General features: G+C 41.5%; 1 protein-coding gene across 3 annotated transcripts in view; it reads left to right on the top strand.

The window, feature by feature from the left end:
- YIPF1 (Yip1 domain family member 1) overlaps positions 1 to 20,086 on the top strand; it is a 40,795-nt gene that overhangs the window by 4,722 nt on the left and 15,987 nt on the right. For all 3 annotated transcript variants that reach the window (XR_007516653.1, XM_049879310.1, XM_049879309.1), the window contains 6 exons: positions 4,015 to 4,178; positions 7,928 to 8,008; positions 8,255 to 8,342; positions 14,953 to 15,069; positions 18,870 to 19,036; positions 19,415 to 19,597. Coding sequence is in view for 2 of the 3 variants with exons in the window: in XM_049879310.1 (XP_049735267.1) it covers positions 4,015 to 4,178; positions 7,928 to 8,008; positions 8,255 to 8,342; positions 14,953 to 15,069; positions 18,870 to 19,036; positions 19,415 to 19,597 (800 nt within the window). In the remaining variant the exon portion in view is untranslated. The remainder of the gene's footprint in view (positions 1 to 4,014; positions 4,179 to 7,927; positions 8,009 to 8,254; positions 8,343 to 14,952; positions 15,070 to 18,869; positions 19,037 to 19,414; positions 19,598 to 20,086) is intronic.

Raw genomic sequence — 20,086 nt, 5'->3', positions numbered from 1 at the left:
CCACTTCCCACAGTCTCTACTACCTCCACGCTCAAGGTCACCATCACCTTTTGCCTGAATTATACTCGTATCCAACCTGTTGCCATAGAGTTGATTCTGACTCATAGCGACTCTATAGGGCAGAATAGAACTGCCCCATAGAATTTCCAAGGCTGTAATCTTTATAGACGCAGACTGCCACATCTTTCTGCTGTGGAGTGGCTGGTGGATTCACATAGCCAGTCTTTTGGTTAGCAGCTGAGTGCTTTAACCACGGGTCCACCAGGGCTCCTTTTGTGTGGATTATAGCCCTCACCTTACTGGTCACCCTGCTTCCTCCCCTGCCCCACTACAGTCGATACTTTACTCCGCAGCTAGAGTAGTTCTTTTGAAACTAAGTGAGATCATATTATTCTTTCAAAAACTTTTCAGTGATTCCCATCTTGCTTGGAGTGAAAACCCTTTCTGTGACTTACAAGATCATATGTGATCTGGTTATCCATTGGCTGTGATTTCATTACCTGCTGCTCTCACCCTCACTCTTTCTGCCCCAGTCATAAACAGGCTTTGTCACTGTTGTTCCTATATAGCAAGTACACTCACAGCTTAGGGCTTTTATGCCAGCTTTCTGTCTGGAATGTTCTTCCTCCAGATAGCCATGACATGGCCTGCTCCCTTGTTCTATTCAAATCTTATTTCATTAGAGAGGCCTTCCTTGACCACCTTACCTAGGAGTACAGAATAAAAAACGCACATGCAAAGTCCCGGAGGAAGGAGGAATTGTTTTTTTCCCCAAGAAATTGAAGGAAGGCCAGTCTACCAGGGCACAGATGATGGCGGCGGCTGGCATAAGATAAGGCTTGAGAGGAGGCAGGAGTCAGATCACATAGGACTTTATAAACTGTAAAGGACTTTTGCCTTTAGAAGTGAATGTAGTTGCTATGGTGGTCATGGAAGGCTTCTTCAAGGAGGAATGGTAGTGTTGGTCAGATGAAAAAGTGGAGGTCAGGACCCTTAGGTAGAAGAATGTTAGGGGAAGAACAGAGGCAAAAATGGCACCGGATGGAGAACCAGACTATGTTGATGGCAGAAATAAGAAACACACCAGTCTTGCCCTTAAGGAGCTGAGATGGACAAGAATCACTAATATAAAAAGCAGAATGTGTGGAGAGTCATCACGTTAGAGTTATATACACCCTGCACTCCGACCACCCTATTCCATCTGCTTTCCTTAGACACGAACACACTCACTGTCTTCTGGGACTTGCTCATCCCATTCCCCTTGCCTGAGATGTCATTCCCACCAAGCCAGTTCTTCTCAAATTGCATCTTCTCTGAGAAGCCTTTCTTGATCCTGTCACCTAGATGAGTTATCATCTTCCTTTGAACCCCTTTGGCCTTTGTACCTCTAATGTGGCACTCTCTCCTTTCACCTTGGTAAACTACTGCTTTTTAAATATGTAACTTAAGTATATTTTCTTTGGCCTGATTGCCTCAGGCAAAGTTGTAACCATCTTTTTAAATGTCAGTGCCCTGACTAGTTAATAAATAGTAGGTATAAAAATTTTTTTTTTTATAACAATATTGGAAACCCTGGTGGTGTAGTGCTTAAGAGTTATAGCTGCTAATGAAAAGGTCGGCAGTTCAAATCCACCAGGTGCTCCTTGTAAACCCTATGGGGCACTTTTACTCTGTAGTGTAGAGTCACTATGAGTTGGAATCAACTCAATGGCTATGGGTTTAGTTTTTTTTTTTTGTAACAATATTACCTCATATTATTCTCAGAATATCTCTGTGTGGTAGGTGTTATCTATATTTTATATTCGAAGAAACAAACTCAGAGATATGGAGTAATTTGCCCAACGTCACAGAGCTGCTGAGTGTTAGAGCCTCAACTTGAACAAAGGACCATACCACTCCAGAGCCTCATGCTGCTTCAACAGCCCAAACATTGGAGACAGAGGCTTGAGTAGTTGAGTAATTGTTATGTCTCAGCCACCTGATTAATTTCAGTCATTTTGGCTCTTTCCGGAAAATTACTCATTTAGCTAGGAGGCAATAAGAGTGAGCTTAGTTATCCAAAAGCCCCATTCTAATGCCAGTTGTAGGATTTGTGCTGTGGTTGTAGTGTTATAATGGTGCCCTCCTGGTACCCTTGCTTAGTCCTTCCAAGGTTCAGAGATTCCCTGAATTTTATTCAAGAGCAGCTAAATGACATATGTTAGGCTGCCCAGGGACAGCAAATACCAGTCGTTGCTGGTGGGTATAAATAGGTAAGGTTCTTTCGAAAAGCAGTTCAGTAATATGGCTCAATGGTTTGCTCCCTTTGACCTTTGCGTTGATAGGTGTTCATCCATCTCATTAGGAAAGACCAGTCACTAAAAAAGAACATTATGTTGGTAAAATAGAGGCTCAGCAAAAATGAGAGAATCCCTCAATGAGATTGACACAATAGCCTCAACAATGGCCTCAAACATAGCAATGATGCACCATTTTATTATGTCATATGTGAGGTCACTGTGAGTCAGCTGACTTGACGGCAACTAACAACAACAATAAGGCTTTCACCCAAGAGGCTTTCTCTACCCAGACATTCTTCATGGTGTTATTGTATTAAAAAATTAGAAACAATTCAAATATCCAATAACAGTGGAATAATTGTGTAATTTATGCCCTCCGCCTCTCCCGGTGATCAAATATTATGAAGCCATGTAAATAAGCACTGCAGAGACTTACAATATGAAAGAATCGTTTTTATGTAATCGCCAGTACACAATGCAGGATGCAAAGTTATATTACCACATCCTAGTTTAGTACTTGGCACATCGTAGGCATGCAGTGAAGGTTTGTTGAATGACAACCACTGGCATGAGTCTCCCTATGTAGAGAAAAGGAAATATACCGAAATGTTAGTGTTTGCCTTTGTGTGGTGGGACTAAGAGTGATTTTTATTTGTGGTTTGTACTTTCATTTTTGTCTCCATATTTTTTGTAGTGATTACATAAGACTTATTAGAAAAATAACTTTCATTAAAATGTTTTGAACTTGAGTCAAAGAAGAGCTTTAAATTGGGTACTGGCTGGGGACAGGCACTCTGCAGGGGAGTTTACCCAAACCAAACAAAACCCATTGCTGTCGAGTTGATTCCTACTCATAGCGACCCTATAGAGCAGAGCAGAACTGCCCCATAGGGTTTCCAGGAAGCTGCTGGTGGATTCAAACTGCTGACCTTTTGGTGAGCAGTTGTAGCTCTTAACCACTATGCCACAAAGGCTCTGCAGGGGACTTTATGTAGGTAGTATTTCTAACTCTCCCAAGTCTTTAAAGTAAATTTTATTCTCCCCATTGTACAGATGAGAAAATGAGGCTGATGGAGGTTAAGTTACTTATTCAGGCTTATAGTTAGTAAGTAGCTGAGCCAGCACTAAAACCCAGGTTTGACTCCAAGTTCTTTTGTTGTCTAATTATTTTTCTATGTCAGCTTGATTTCTAGACGAGACTTTTTTTCAGAGCCATTTGTCATTTATATCAGATAGGGTCTGTAGCAAAGCTGAGGTTGTAACAGCTTGTCTTTAGTTATTTTTTTTCTTCTTTTATTGTTGTAAAAATACCCATAATCCATTTGCCAGTTCAACCTTTTTTTTTACACATACAAGTCAGTGACACCAATTACATCAGTCATGTTGTGCAACCATCATCAATACCTGTTGCCAGTTTTTCCATCACCATGAGCAGAAACCCAGTGCTTCCTAACCAATGACTTGCTCTTTCCCCTCCCCACCCCAGCTCCTGGTTACGACTAACAAACTTTGATCTCTCTTGTATGGTCTGTTCTAGGTATTTCATGTAAGTGAGATCATACAATGTTTGTCCATTTATGACTGACGTATTTGACTCAGCATGATGTTGTCAAGCTTCATCCATGCTGTGGCATGCATCAGGTCTTGATTTCGAACAGCTTGTCTTTAAATTAAAAGTATAGCATTTCCAGTGTGGGTAGAGTCTCTGATGCCCTTGTGCTCTAACTGATTTCAGAATTTGGTGATGCAGCCAATTCTTTAGCAGCAAACCCAGATGACACCACGATAAGCATTGAGGGTCCTGGTGAAACCCCAAAGCGTCAACCAGGACCACCAAGAGGGTCTGGGAGAGAAGAGGATGATGAGTTACTGGGAAACGATGACTCTGACAAAACTGAGGTTCGATTTGTCTTTCAAGTGTGTTGTTTCTTAATTTTTTTTTAAGTTTATTCATGCATGTATTCACTGTGTATTGTGTGCCAGGTTCAGTGCCAAGCAGTGACAACACAGAGGTAAATCAGACATGGCCTCTGCCTTGGTGGGAGAAACAGACTGCAAATAGACCACTAGTACAAGTTGGAAGTGCAGTGGTAGAGGGAAACACGGGGTTGTGGGAGCAAAAAGGAATTAGGGAAGGCTTCCTGGAGGCAATGACACTGAAATGAGTCCTTTTGCTTTAGGTGAAAGTTCTCAAGGGCAAATTAGTTTCTCATTCAAGAATTTAGACAAAAATTGTTTTATGACATTGGTTGCAATCCCTGCAATATGTCAGCACTCTCTCCCTTTCTCTTTACACCCTGGGTTCTCTGTGTCCATTCGTCCAGTTTTCCTGTCCCTTTCTGCCTCCTCATCTTTGTTTTTGCTAAAACGAGTCTTGGTGAAAGAGTAGGAGTTAGCCAGGGGAAGAAGGTGAGGAAGGGTGATCTAGGCAAAAAAGGAATGGTTTGGGTAACATCACAGAGGCATGAAGGAATATGGTACAGACAGGAAACTAAGAACTTGGATATACTAGGAGCAAAGTATAGGTGAAAACAGGAGATGAGGCCAGATAGGCAAGAACTCAACCCAGTGAGTACAAATTGTATTCTAAAAAACAGCAGGAGCTATTGATAGATTTTAAGCAGTATAGCCAGATATAGTTAAGATGTGGTGGGTGTACGGAATATGGATTGGAGAGAGATGGACTGGAGGCCAGAAGACCAGGTAGGAGACTGTTGAAATGGTCCAGACTAGAAGTGATGAAGCCTGAACTAGAGCTAGACACAGTCGTATAGGGGGTGGGCTTAGCAGGACTTGGTGGGAAAAGGGGGAATGGGGAAGAGGCGTCTAAGGAGACTTCTGGGTTTCTGAACTGGTTGCAATATCGGGTGGCTGTGTTTGATCACAGAGGTATATTTTCATGTACTTCTATTAATATTTTATAAATGAAATCATGCTGGCAGTGCATGAAAGGAGTGCTCAGCTTATAGCAGTGGCCCACAGTGTTAAAACAGTGTAGCTCTTGGATGCCAGATACTCTTTGTGAAACTCCATGAAATATCAAAATAATTAAATACTGAATTTTATGCTAAATTAGATACTATCATATACTAGATATTGTGGCAAAAGCTCAGACTTAGGTACCATACAGACCTGAGTTTGAATCCTTGTCCTGCCAGTACTAGTAGCTTTGTGGTCTCGGGTATGGTACTTCCCTAAGCCTGGGCTTCCTCATCTGAAAATATGAGAAAATGATACATTGAATGTTGTCATCATTATCATCACAATAACTAATATTTATTCAGTGTTTTAATATCTACCAGCCACCATTTAATGTTCTTTACTTGGATTATCTCATTTAATCCTCAGCACAACCCTATGAACCAGGTACTGTTATTATCCTCATTTTACACATGAGAAGCCTGAGGCATAGAGTTTAAACACCTTGCTCCAGGACACACAGTGGGCAGGTAGCGGACTGGGACTTCAAGCTGAGGAGCCTGGAGCCTGTGATCATCACCTCTGTATTCCTTGGAGTTGATGTATGTTAAGTGCTTATTAAAGTGGCTGGTACCCTCAGGATGCAGGGGTGATTATTAGTATAGTGAGCAACAGCAGACATCAAAAGTTTAAGAAGAAATGTATAGGGGAAAAAGTCTTAAAATTGAAAAATTGTATCGGTTATCTTAATTTTGTCTGTTAATTTTTTCTGGGTAATTGGGAAGAAGCTGCCAGTATTGCATGATGGTGATGGAATTCTGTGGCCTGTTATGGGATATGGGTCTCCGGTGCTCAGCATCTGTAATACTAGAGCTGGTAGGAACCTTTAGTGTCCTCTGTTTCATCCTCTTCCCTTCCAAGATAATAATGCTGTCCATGGGATGTCAGAAAGATGGCACTGGAATACTTCCAGGAAATGGTTGCCCACTGCTGTGTAAAGCAGCCCAAGCCATTATTGGGCAACTTTAATTGTAAAGATTTTTCCTTTACAATGAACAAAAAATATCTGCTCATAGCACCTGCACTTGTCCTGCAAAGCTACTCAGAGTCAGTCTGTACCTTTTGCTACATGAATCCTCTTCAGATATCTGAAAATGACAGGATTCCTGGTTCTGGGCCTGTTTTCTACCATTGAAGAGCCATGCTGTTGGGACAAGTGTGGCCCTTCTCATGTGCTTCTTCTAAATTGTAATTTTTGTTTTTATGTCACAGCAGTAATATTTTAAGTTTCTAGTAGTTTAGAGTGAATGAAAATATCAGATTTTTGGGAATTCAGGTGGTAATAGTGGTAAGGATCTTGCAGGGTTGGGGAGGGAAGGACGTTTATGCTGACTGCCTACTGTGTGTGTGTGTACATGATTGTACATAACAAGAAAAAAAAGTTGCTGTAAGTCAGTTCCAACTGATGGCGATCCCAAGTATAGCAGAGTAGAAGTGCTCCAAAGAGCTTCCAAGGCTGTGACCTTTCAGATGCGGATGCCCAGGCCTTTCTTCTGAGGTGCCTGAGCGGACTTGAATCTCCAGCCTTTCAGTCAGCAGCCAAGCACATGAGCTGTTTGCGCCACTCAGGGACCCCTTTGCACGTAATACATATTATATAAGATATTTCATCTACCCCTCCCTATAGCCTTATAAGGTAGATCTTGTTCCTCCCTGGCAAATAAATGGTTGATGCCTGACCACACCTGTCTTAGTCATCTAGTGCTGCTGTAACAGAAATACCGCAAGTGGATGGCTTCAACAAAGAGAAATTTGTTCTCTCACAGTCTAGTAGTCTACAGTCCAAATTCAGAGCATCAGCTCCAGGGGAGGGCTTTCTGTCTTTGTTGGCTCTGGAGGAAGGTCCTTGTCATCAATCTTCTCCTGGTCTAGGAGCTTCTCCAAGTAGGAACCCTGAGTCTAAAGGATACGCTGTGCTCCCTCTGCTGCTTTCTTGGTGGTATGAGGTCTGCCAAGTCTATGCTGGCTTCCCTTGCCTTTTATCTATTGTAAAATAAAAGGTGGTGCTGGCACACTCCAGGGGAACTCCCTTTATATTGGATCAGGGATGTGACCTTAGTAAGGGTGTTACAACCCCACCCTAATTCTCTAACATAATCTAATCTTGCCTTGTTAACCACAGGCAGAGATTAGGATTTATAACACATAGGAAAATTACAGTCATAAAATGTAGGACAACCAGATAATGCTGGAAATCATGGCCTAGCCAAATTAACACACATATCTTGGGGGACACAATTGAATCCATGATAAAGCCCGACTACTAGCCAAAAGTTTGGTGGTCCGAACCCACCCAGAGGTACCTCAAAAGACAAGCCTGGCAATCTGCTTTCAAAAGGTCACAACCTTGAAAACCCTATTGAGAAGGTCTGCTCTGCACACATGGGGTCACTGTGAATCGCAATCAACTTGAAGGCAACTAACAACAACAAGGCTGAGAGAAGTCTAGTGATTTGCCAAAGCTGTTAAGTAGAAGAGATTTTTGGTGTGATTTCAGAAATGATACTTGTTTTATATGAAGCGTGGTTATTGCACAATTGGTTTATGAAGGAAGAAGTCCTTCGTCTTTCCCACGTCTTGGTTTTCCATTGGATAGGTCAGCCCCCTCTTTCTCTGTGCAGCTGGAATTAGGAAATTGCTTCTGTGTTCGTTATGTTTATCTCCAATAGTTACTTGCTGGACAGAAGAAAAGCTCCCCCTTCTGGACATTTGAATACTATCAAACGTTCTTTGATGTGGACACTTACCAGGTTTGTAAACTGGTTTCACCTTTCCTTTTACATGTGATGGGGACTTGTTTCTTCTGTGTCATATAATAACATGAAAGCCTCTGTATCCTGGAAATGATCTTATAAAAGTAAAGGGCTATTAGCATTTGAAAAATACTATCGTTATGAAAGCGCTAATAACCGAGTTTCAATTTTACAATAATTGAATTTATTAAACTTAAAGAAAAAAAAAACCTTCAGTAGGCTTACTGCTATGTTGTTTTCCAGATCTTTGACAGAATAAAAGGGTCTCTCTTGCCGATACCAGGAAAAAACTTTGTGAGGTTATATATCCGCAGCAATCCAGATCTCTATGGTATGTGTCGTGCCATTTTGACTCTTTGCCATATACCACTAGAACTCAGGTGAGTGTGTGGCTGCCTGGAAAGTTGGAGGAGCACACTATTGGTGAGGCATGCGAAGTTTTGTTTGATTCTTCTGAGCTTTGGTGATAAACCTTGTAGAGTCTTGGGGAAAATGCAATTACGTGCTATATTAATGCCATGATGAAAAGTAATAGCGTCCCTTTTGAAAGTCTTCGGATGACATTACAAACTTGAGACAAATTAAGTCACTTTGTTTAAGAGGAGATTTTAAAATTTTAATTTATGGAGGATTTGATGGCAGGGGGCAAGTGACAGTGCTGAGTTCTGGCTCTGCCCTTAGACGGGCTGGCTCCACTTGGGATGTGGAGCAGTAGGAACTTAGACATGGAACTGGTACACAAATGGAAACAGTTTGAAGATGCTCATACCCTGTGACTCAGCAGTTCTACTCCTGGGTAAATATTCCTAGCAACTCACGGATGTATGAGGAGATGTACAGAAGAATATTATTCACTGCAGCATTGCTTGTAAGAGCAAGCATTTGGAAACAGCTGAAATATCCATTAGCCGGAGATGGATAAATTGTGGTATATCCGTATGTGGAACTCTGTACGGTTATGTGGAACTCTGTACAGTTTTTTACGATGAATGACATCTATAGGCATCGACATGGATAAGTCTCAGAACAATGTTAAGTGAAAAAAGGCAAGTTGCAAAAGGCTATGAATGACACCATTAAAAAGATTGGAAAAAGTGGCATGGGTACACCAGTGTTTCTTTTATCATTCTTTGTGCTTTTTTGTATGTTAGAAATATTTTATAATATAAAGATACATAGTATGAAAATTTAATTACAAGTATGAGACTATATGAAGGCTCCCTCCCAGCCCCACCCCATAATAAAGGTAGGATTTTGGCAGAGAAGAGATGAGAAGAGGCAGTATGAAGTAGCATGGCAGGTCCTGGGACAAGTGGGTGGTTGTGTCTCTTTGGACTCTAAGCTTCCTGTGGGGGTGGCAAGAGAAGTTACAGAGCCCAGATCATGGTGGGCCTTTTATATCAGCCTGAGGAATTTCAACTTTGCCCTTAAGCACTGGGGAACTATTGAAGGGTTGCAGACAGGTCAGAGAGATGATAAAAGTGCAGGGTACAAGAATGCTGTCTTAGTCATCTGATACTGTTATAACAGAAATACCACAAGTGGATGGCTTTAACAAAGAGAAGATTATTTTGTTACAGTAAAGTAGACTAAAAGTCCAAATTCAGGGTGTTAGCTCCAGGGGAAGGCTTTCTCTCTGTGTCGGCCTTCTCATCCATCTTCCCCCGGACTAGGAGCTCCTTCACACAGGGACCCTGGGTCCAAAGGATGCGCTCTACTCCCAGCACTGCTTTCTTGGTGGCATGAGGTCCCCTTGTCTCTCTGCTCTCTTATTCTTTTATATCTCAAGAGATTGCCTGAAGACACAATCCAATCTTGTAGATTGAGTCCTGCCTCACTAACACAGCTGCCGCCCATCTGTCGGTAACATCATAGAGGCAGGATTTATAGCATATAGGAAAATCACACAATACCAGGAATCATGGCCCAGCCAAACTGGTACACACATTTTTGGGGGGACATAATTCAATCCATGACAAACGCTAAGGGCTTGGAACGTTTTCTTGCTAGGAATTGTGGCCCACCCAAGGATGAGTTGTTGGGATTGGGCCAAATAGGGATGGTGGGTAGGCAGGTGGTGGTGACCTTGCAGGCCTCTTGAAAATATCCTCCCTCCAGCTGTTCCTGTGGTAGGGGTGTTAGGTAGCTTAGCATACAGGGGAGCCAGAGAATGCTGGTGGTTGTGTGTGTCGAGTTGATTTTGACTCAGAGCGACCCTACAAGACAGAGTAGAACTGCCACATAGGGATGCTAGACAAGTCTAACTCAGTACAAACACCCTTCCCTACAGGCTTCCTGTTGGCTTCAAAATAAATTCCAAACTTGCCGACAGAACTTCTCATACCCTTCATGATCTGGCCTTGGCCCATCTCTGCAATCTCTGGCTACTCCCAAATTTAAGCTTCCTTAACCTCAAACTGATCTCGCTGGCCTCTGGGTGTCTGCTTACGGTGTTCTTCCTTCATAGGCTATCTTCTCTTCCCTCTTCACTTGGCAAACTTCTGCTCTTTAGATTCCAGCTTGCATAACACTTCTTTAGGTTTGGTCTCCTCCCTGTGTGCTCCCATGAGCACCATGTGCTTCCCTTTGTCAAAACACTTCAGATTAGATGTTTTATTGTCTGTCTCCCCAGCATGATGGGGCGCACTAGAGGCAGCGACTTTGTGTCTGTTATACATCACTGTGTCCCTAACACCTAGCTCAGGGCCTCGAGGGTAGTGGGTGCTTTGTAAATAGTGGTTGGTAGAAGGATATGGTTTTCTTTGCTTTCTAGTTATGGGGGTACTCTAATATTTGTTCACTTGTGGTCATCTGCTTGGATGCTCTCAACTTATTTACAGCACACGGTCAGTTTTGTTCATTCAACAAAGCTTTTTATTCTTTCTTTTTTGGGGGGAGGTTATTTTGTTTTTTCATCTCTTATGTGCTGTACAGTTAGAATAATTCAGTGAATAAGATTTAATCCTTGGTGGCAGCAGAGAGCTTGCAATTAGTGAGTAAATAGGCAGTTTGTGGAAAGATGATATTGGTGGCTCTTTGGAGTCTCCCAGTTGGTTGGTTGTGTTCACTTTCCCACCCTCAGGAACCAAGGCTTGGCTCTGAAAAGTACTAGTCCATTTCTGCCAGTCATCTCCCCCAGTAAAGTCATTTTCTTAACTTTGTGATATGTCAGGGTGCCTGCAATTATTCCAAGGAATATTGCAAAATATTAGTGAAACTGAAAAATGAAGTTCATAAAACTTATTACAATCTCTCCCTTTAAAAATTACATTTTTTCTACATAATACTTTCTGTAGAAGCCGTCAAATCGATTCCAACTCATAGAGACCCTATAGGACAGACTAGAACTGCCCCTTAGGGTTTCCCAGATGGGGAGAGCCAAATGAATGATGAAAGGGGTTTGCAAAGCATGTTGTAATCATTCACTCAGTAGAATATTTTATAACCATTAAGAGAGAATAAACTGATTTTTTTTTATTGTGCTTTAGAAGAAGGTTTACGGAGCAAATTGGTTTCTCATTAAACAATACACAATTGTTTTGTGACACTGGTTGTCAACCCTATGATGTGTTAACATTCTCCCCTTCTTGATCTTAGGTTCTCCATTACCAGCTTTCCTGTACCCTCCTGTCTTCTCATCCTTGCCCCTGGGCTGGTGTGCTCCTTTAGGCTCATTTTGTTTTATGGGCCTGCCTAATCATTGGCTGAAGGGTGAACCTCAGGAGTGACTTCACTACTGAGTTAAAAGGATATTCAGGGGCCATAGTCTTGGTGTTTCTCCAGTCTCTGTCAGACCAGTAAGTCTGGTCTTCCTTTGTGAGTTAGAATTTTGTTCTACATTTTTCTCCAACTCTGTCCGGGACCCTTTATTGTGATCCCTGTCAGAGCACCATTTAGTTCTGCTGGACTCAGTCTGGTGGACGCTGTGGTAGTTGTGGTCCATTAGTCCTTTGGACTGATCTTTCCATTGTGTTTTTGGTTTTCTTCATTCTTCCTTGCTCCAGATGGGTTGAGACCAATGGAGTATCTTAGATGGCTGTTCACAGGCTTTTAAGACCCCAGACAGTACTCACCCAAGTAGGATATAGAACATATTCTTTCTAAACTGTGTTATGCCAGTTGAGCTAGATGTCCCCTGAGACCATGGTCCCCAGCCCTCAGCCCAGTAATTCAGCCCCTCAGGAAGTTTCCATGTATCTGTGAAACTTCTGTGACTTTGCCTTGGTCAAGTTGTGTTGATTTCCTCAGTATTGTGCACTGTCTTACCCTTCACCAAAGTTACCACTTATCTATTATCTAGTTAGTGTTTTTCCTTCCCTACCACTCCCCTCCCTAGTAACCAACAAAGATTGTTTCTTTCTGTGTGTAAACCTTTTCATATAGTTTTTGTCCTTTTGTGATTGACTTATTTCACGCCGCATAATGCCCTCTGGATTCATCCATGTTGTGAGATGTTTTGCAGATTCATCATTGTTCTTTATCATTGCATAGTATCCCATTGGGTACGTGTACCCTAGTTTGTTTATCCGTTCATTTGTTGGTGGGCACGTAGGTTGTTTACATCTTTTTGCTATTGTAAGTAATGCTGCAGTGAACATGGGTGTGCGTATGTCTTATGTCTCTAGGATATATTCCTAAGAGTGGGATAGCTGGATCAGATGGTATTTCTATTTCCAGCTTTTTAGGGAGACGCCACATTGTTTTCCAAAATGGCTGTACCATTTTGCATTCCAACCATCAGTGCTAAAGAGTTGCAGTCTCTCCACAGCCTTTCCAACATTTGTTATTTTTTGTTTTTTGATTTGTGCTAGTAATGTTGGGGTGAGATGATATCTCATTGTACTTTTGATTTGCATTTTTCTAAGGGCTAGTGATTGGGAACATTTCCTCATGTGTCTGTTAGCCACCTGAATGTCTTCTTCAGTGAAGGGTCTGTTCATATATCCTTTGCCCATTTTTTAATTGGATTATTTGTCTTTTTGTTGCAGAGATGTTGGATTTTCCTATAGATTTCAGAGATTAGACCTTTGTCAGATTTGTAATAGCCAAAATTTTTTTCCCACTCTGTAGGTTTTCCTTTTCCTCTTTTGGTGAAGTCTTTTGATGAGCATAAGTGTTTAATTTTTAGAAGATTCAGTTGTCTAGCTTATCTTCTGATGTTTGTGTATTGTTAGTTATGGTTTCTATCTTATTTATGTCGTGTATTAGGGCCTCTAGTGTTGATCCTGTTTTTTCTTCTATGATCTTTATAGTTTTTGGTTTTATATTTAGGTCTTTGATCCATTTTGAATTAGTTTTTGTGTATGGTGTGAGGTATGAGTTTTGTTTCTTTTTTTTAACAGATGGACAGCCAGTTTTGCCAGCACCATTTGTTAAAAAAAGACTGCCTTTTCCTCATTTAATGGACTTTGGGCCTTTGTCGAAGATCAGGTGACTGTAGGTGGGTGGATTTACATCTGGGTTCTCAATTCTGTTTCATTGGTCCATGTGTCTGTTGCTGTACCAGTACCAGGCTGTTTTGACTACCGTAGCTTGTACAGAAGGTTCTGAGGTCAGTCAGGTAGTGTGAGTCCTCCTACTTTATTCTTTTTCAGTAGTGCTCTGCTTATCCGGGGCCTCTTTCCTTTCCATATAAAGTTAATGATTAGTTTTTCCATCTTGTGAAAGAATGCTGTTGGTATTTGGATCAGAATTGCATTGTATTTGTAGATTGCTTTGAGTAGAATTGACATTTTCACAGTGTTGAGTCTATTCCTGAGCATGGTATGTTTTTTCATTCACATAGGTCTCTTTTGGTTTCCTGCAGTAGTGTTTTGTAGTTTTTTTTTGTAAAGGTCTTTTGCATCCCTGGTTAGATTTATTCCTAAGCATTTTATTTTTTTAGGGGCTATTATAAATGGTATTGGTTTCCTGATTTCCTTTTCATAGTTCTTTTCATTGGTGTATAGGAATCCAGCTGATTTTTGTATGTTTATCTTGTATCCTGCGACTCTGTTGAATCTTTCTATTAGTTTCAGTCGTTTTCTTGTGAAGCCTTTTGGGTTCCCTATGTATAGTATCACATCATTTGCAAATAGGGGCAGTTTTACTTCTTCCTTACCAATTTGGATGCCCTTGTTTCTTTTACTTGCCTGAGAATAAACTGATTTTTATGAACGACTATGGTAACTTCTCCAGGATATATGAAGGTAAAAATGGATAAGTACAGAGTAGGATACATATGTGTGTTATTGTTTATATAAAATACGTACATACACATACACACACACACATGCATTTGCTGTTATATATATAGACTATCTCTGGCAGGCCAGGAACTGGTTATGGTGATGAGCTCTGGGGAGGGGAAATGAATAGTTTGTACTTTTTGAACATTGAACTGTGTACATGTATTACTTTCTCATTAAAAAAAAAGAAGGAAAAAGCCCAAACAGACACCCCCACACACAGAGCCATGGTGAACTCATATATTAAATTAATTCTGCCCCAAAGTGTTCTGCGTGCCCCGGTCTTCATTTCTACTGCAGACGACCTCTGATTTGTTTTCTTCTGGCGTTAACATTTGGCACTTAGATAAGGAAAGTAATGTTTGCTTCCTGTATCCTGATGGTGAAGGGTTAACAAAATGTCCATGGGTTTTTTGATGATCCTCCAATAAAAGTAGCTATAAACAAATCAGTATCTTTATTCACCTAATTGTGGAAGGTGTTTTGGCCTTTGCATTTCAGGCCCTCCCGTCTTTAACTTAAGGCAGCTAATTACCAAATTGTGTTTTAACCTTTTAAAAGAGAAAAGTCCCATTAAATAAGTGTTGACTGTGTCTAAAATTCATTTTCCCTTGCCTGCATGAATAGGGTGAGGGAGATAAGAAATTATTCTCTAAGAATTTAAAGGCTGGTGCTTCCTCTCCTTGTCTCTGAATTTTCTGGTTTCCGTTGCAGGCCCCTTTTGGATATGTGCCACATTGGTCTTTGCCATAGCAATTAGTGGGAATCTTTCCAACTTCTTAATCCATCTGGGAGAGAAGACTTACCATTATGTGCCCCAATTCCGAAAAGGTGAGTGAATAGTCTGATTCATTTGGAATGCTGTCGGTACAACCATGAATTCCTTTTACCCCCTGTGAATTCTCAGGCCCCTCTCTCTGGGTACTGCCGCCCCGGCTTTCTGTGTTTAAGGTTCCAACATTCCGTCGCAGAGTTTGCCACCCACCGGTATAAGTCCACATAATCTTTTGGAAAACTTTAAGGCAGGGACCAATAGCAATTGGAATTTATCCTAAGAAAAATGCACAAAATGAGTAAAAAGCAATGTGCGTGAAGTGCTTCATGTAACATTATCGGCATTATCCAAATGTTGGAAACAGTAAGAGCGTTATCGTTTAAGTTGAGACGGCTCACCTAGCTGGGATAGTCTGTAGCCACTAATTATGAAGCATCTAGAGCAGCACTGAAAACTGATAATCCAAAATTATGCCTGTGCTATGGTAGCAACTTTGTTAAAGAGAAGACTGCAAATGACCAAGATCTGGAAGGGAACACGCAGAAACACATGAATCCTGGTGATGGATGCGTCCTAGTGATGGATGCATGAATGACGTTCTTGTTTTAAAACTTTCTTTCTTGTATTAGCATTAGGTAGTTAAAAAAACAGCTTTTAGGAACTTTCTGATGACTACCTCCCCAAAATGAGGAAGTTGACTTTGTAGAAAATTGACCTTCTGTGCCACTTTCTCAGCTCTCTCCCTCGCTCCCTCCCTGCCTTCCTATTGAGAGGTCACACAGCAGACTGGATGAGAGCGTGGGCTCTGGGACCAGAACGCTGGCTTCACATTTCAGCTGCATTACTTTTCACTTCAACTCTCTCAGCCTCAGATTCCTCATCAGTGAAATGAGAATAATAATAAACCCATATTATAGGGTTATGTTAAGAATATAAAAAGGGTACAAGAAATATTAACTGTTACTATTTATGGAAACCCTGGTGGTGTAGTGGTTAAGCACTATGGCTGCTAACCAAAAGGTCGGCAGTTTGAGTCCACCAGGCACTCCTTGAAAACTCTATGGGGCAGTTCTGCTCCGTCCTATAGGGTCACTATGAGTTGGAATTGACTCGACAGCAACAGGTTTTTTCCTTTTATTCCTGTTGATGGAGCTCTTGTGGTATAGTGATTAAGAGCTACAGCTGCTAACCAAAAGGTCGGCAGTTCGAATCCACCAGCTGCTCCTTGGAAACCCTATGAGGCAGTTCTACTCTGTCCTATAGGGTCAGCATGAGTCAGAATTGACTCGACAGCAGTGAGTTATTGCTATTTATGTGTACATATATATGTATGTGTATGTATATATGTATTTAGTGTGTGTAAATAAGTAAATAAAATGTCTTTCCTTCTTTTTCTTTCCTCTTTTCATTCCGTGCCCACTTTTCTTCTGTTCTCTCCTTCTGCATTGTGGAGTCAGGACAAGTTTAGAAGTCAGACCTGGATTTAGTCCTAACTCCACTTATCAATGACCTTTGGCTTGAGTTTAGCTCAATGTTATTCATGAGATATAGACCCTGCCTTTAAGTAGCTTAATGGTTAAGTAAGGGAAGACAGGGAAATGAGTATTATAAACAATGTGTTTATATTGGAGGTGGTGTGTATTGGTATACCGATGGCGAAGAGTGACTTCTGCTGCCTGGGGGTCTGGGAGCTCAGAAGGATCTTTATCTGTTCTCTTGGTTGGGCATCCCAATATCGGGGAGTGATGAGATGTATGTACCAGTAAGGTAGTCATTGGTCCTGTCAGTAAACATGTTTCCATTTTACATAAAGAGTATGAGTCAAGACTGGACTATAAGACATAAAATGATACTGGTGAGGAGTGAGTTTCTTGGCTCAAGTAGACACATGAAACTCTGTGGGCAGCTCCTGTCTGGAGGCAGGATGAGAAGGCAGAGGGGGAGAGAAGCTGGCTGAACGGACATGGGGAATACAGGGTGGAGAGAAGGAGTGTGTTGTCACATTGTAGGAAGAGCAACTAGGGTCACGTAACAATGCGTGTATGCTTTTCTTTAAATTTTTATTTTGCTTTAAGTGAAAGTTCACAAATCGCATGTATAAGTTTTTGTATGAGAGACCGACTTGAATTGTAAACTTAAAGCACAATAAAAAAAAGAGTTACAGCTATTAACCACCCCCCACCAAAAAAAAAGAGTATGAGTCAGATCTGGGATCAGATCCTGCGTCTACCACTTATTAATTATGTGACCTTGAACAAACCAATTAACTTCTCTGATGCTGTTTCCTCATCTCTAAAATGGAGATACGGATTATATGAAAAAATATGTCTACATATTAGTAAAGAATATAAAAAACTAATTCTGGTTGAGCATTTATTTATCATAATCTTTACTCATTTAATTCTCATAATCTTGCGCAGTAGTATACTATTATTCCCATTTTACAGATGAGGGGACTGAGGCAGGAAGGTTAAGTAACTTACCACCCAGAGTTGCACAGCTAATAAGTAGCAGAGCTAGGATGTGAGCCCATAGTCTGGGTAGTCTGTGCCCCTGACTACTAGCTACTTTGCCTCTCAGTAAAGCCCTCAATGCGATGCCTAGGTCCCAATAGCTGTAGTAGTCATTCCATTCCCCTTCTCTCAGTTCTCTGAGAAAAAGGCAATAAATATGTCAGCAAAATTACATTTGGCTAAACGAGGAGTTCCCAAAGTATAAAAACTGCTCTGGGAGCTCAAACTGTTGGGCAATCACATGTCTTGACCAGAGTCTGACTGTAATTGCTCAGTGTGCCTTTGTTCTTGCCAAGAGCATTAAGTGAATTACCTGCTGATTTCCATGTGGGAAAAGCTAGTGCTGTGGGATCAGCCACGTTTTATGATCCTCCACTCCAGAAGAGGAAAAACGAATCCTCTAGAGCGTGCTGCTACTGGAGGAGGAGGAGGACGGAGGGACAGTGATATACTGAACATTGCTGCTCTGAGGAGCCGCTAAATAGCATTTCCACCACAGAGACAGAATTATTTAAAGCAGAAAGCGAAACTGGAGAATATTTCCAGCAATTCATCAATGAGCTGGAACTCCCCATTTTGGAGACAGGAGGAACTCTAAATTGCATGCAGAGCAAGTTAATCTGTACCCAGGGCATTTTAATAAATTTGCTAAAGAAATCAATGTCAGCTCTTGTTACACTAGGAAAGAGGACGTGTTCTTCCTAGGGGATATTTGGTTTTTATTTGATTGAAATGCTCAGTATATTTAAACACTTGCAGTGTGGTCCTCCTCTGAAGCATTTCAGTTACCTAATTCTGTTGTTTAATAATATTAGTTGTTAGTTATTAAATGAATTATAAAAACCATTGGAGAGACTACTGGTCATCACCACAAAGACAAATGTTAAAGATTGATTAATTCAGCAAACATTTATAGGGCACCTTCTAGGCATCAGGCAGGGTACTAGGCTCAGGGACTGTGAAGACCAGTTAGAAACACATGATCCCTACATTCAAGGATCCCATGGTCCAAGGAAGTAGATGGACACATTAGGAAATAAGTACCGTACTGTGTTAGCAGAGGAGCCCTGATAGTGCAATGGCTAAGCACTTGGCTGCTAATTGAAAGATGGGTGATTTGAACCCACCCAGCGCCTCTACGGAAGAAAAGACCTGGTAATCTCTCCGGTAAAGATGACAGCCTTGGAAACCCTGTGGGGCAGTTCTACTCTGTCCTATAGGGTCGCTATGAGTTGGAATCGACCCGACAGCGAACAGCAACAACAACAGTGCAGTATTGGCGGTGCTCTAGTAGTGTATTAAAGGCTTGGTGGGGGTTAAAACTTGTGTCCTCTCCTCCTCAGTGTCCATAGCAGCTACAGTCATCTACGCCTACGCCTGGCTGGTTCCTCTTGCACTCTGGGGTTTTCTTGTGTGGAGAAACAGCAAAGTTATGAACATTGTTTCGTATTCGTTTTTGGAGATTGTGTGCGTCTATGGATATTCACTCTTCATTTATATCCCCACGGCAGTAAGTACCATCACTTATCGAGCAGGTTCTGAGCGATGACTTGCTTTTGGTTGAAAATTCAGCTACCATCATTATTTCCACCCTAACACCTAAGTCTCATGTGCTCCTAAAGAATCCCTTTGACTTTAGAGGTTGAGCATGGATGGGGTTGGGGAGCCAAGTGCCTTCACTAAATCTCAGGCCCTTCATTATGAAAGCATTCGTCTCAGTCTGCATGCTGGTGGTGTTTCCAGGCTGCACTGAAAAACCAGAATGGCAGCGGGGCCCAGGCGCTGATTGGCTCAGGGGCCGTTATAAACATATGTGCCTGGAATGAACAAATGCCTTTCTGAAATGCCGCCAAAGAGCCCCTCCTCCCCCCCTTTTCTCTTCTTTCAGATACTGTGGATTATCCCCCAGAAAGCTGTTCGTTGGATTCTAGTCATGGTTGCCCTGGGCATCTCAGGATCCGTCTTGGCAATGACATTTTGGCCAGCTGTTCGTGAAGATAACCGGCGCATTGCATTGGCCACAATTGTGACGATTGTGCTGCTTCATATGCTTCTCTCTGTGGGCTGTTTGGTATGATCTCGTTCCTGTATTCTTTTGGTGTGCTTTATATGCAAAAGCTAAATGACCTCAAACTGTTAGACATGATGCTGCTTTTAAGATGGCTCAGTGAAATAATTATCATTTAAAATAGACTCCCCTGGGTGGGGAGTGGTCGAGTTATGGGAATTTCATTGTAATATCTGGCTTTACCTAATTTCTGAAATTTGGTTAAGATTTGGTATCTGGCCAGAGGGAGGTATGGGTGGATAAGGGTCTAGAAATGGGGTTGGGTGGCAGGAATGGGGGGAGTCCTGCCTTTGGATGTCTTTGCTGGTTTTCTGTACATACGTACAAAGATTTTTGAAATTTAACATTTCATAGAAAGATTGGGAATGAAGTTAAATATAGGAATATGATTAAAGGTGAACATTTAAATCAGTTTTTTATTTCATGTGTTTAGGTGTCTTTAGGGAGAGCATGTGCCTTTTGAGTCAGATAGGTCTAGATTGAAGACCAGCC

This window comes from Elephas maximus, chromosome 3 (assembly GCF_024166365.1).
Source record: "Elephas maximus indicus isolate mEleMax1 chromosome 3, mEleMax1 primary haplotype, whole genome shotgun sequence".
Taxonomy (NCBI): domain Eukaryota; kingdom Metazoa; phylum Chordata; class Mammalia; order Proboscidea; family Elephantidae; genus Elephas; species Elephas maximus.
The sequence above is the reverse complement of the archived record's forward strand: the minus strand, read 5'-3'. Positions and strand labels throughout refer to the sequence as shown.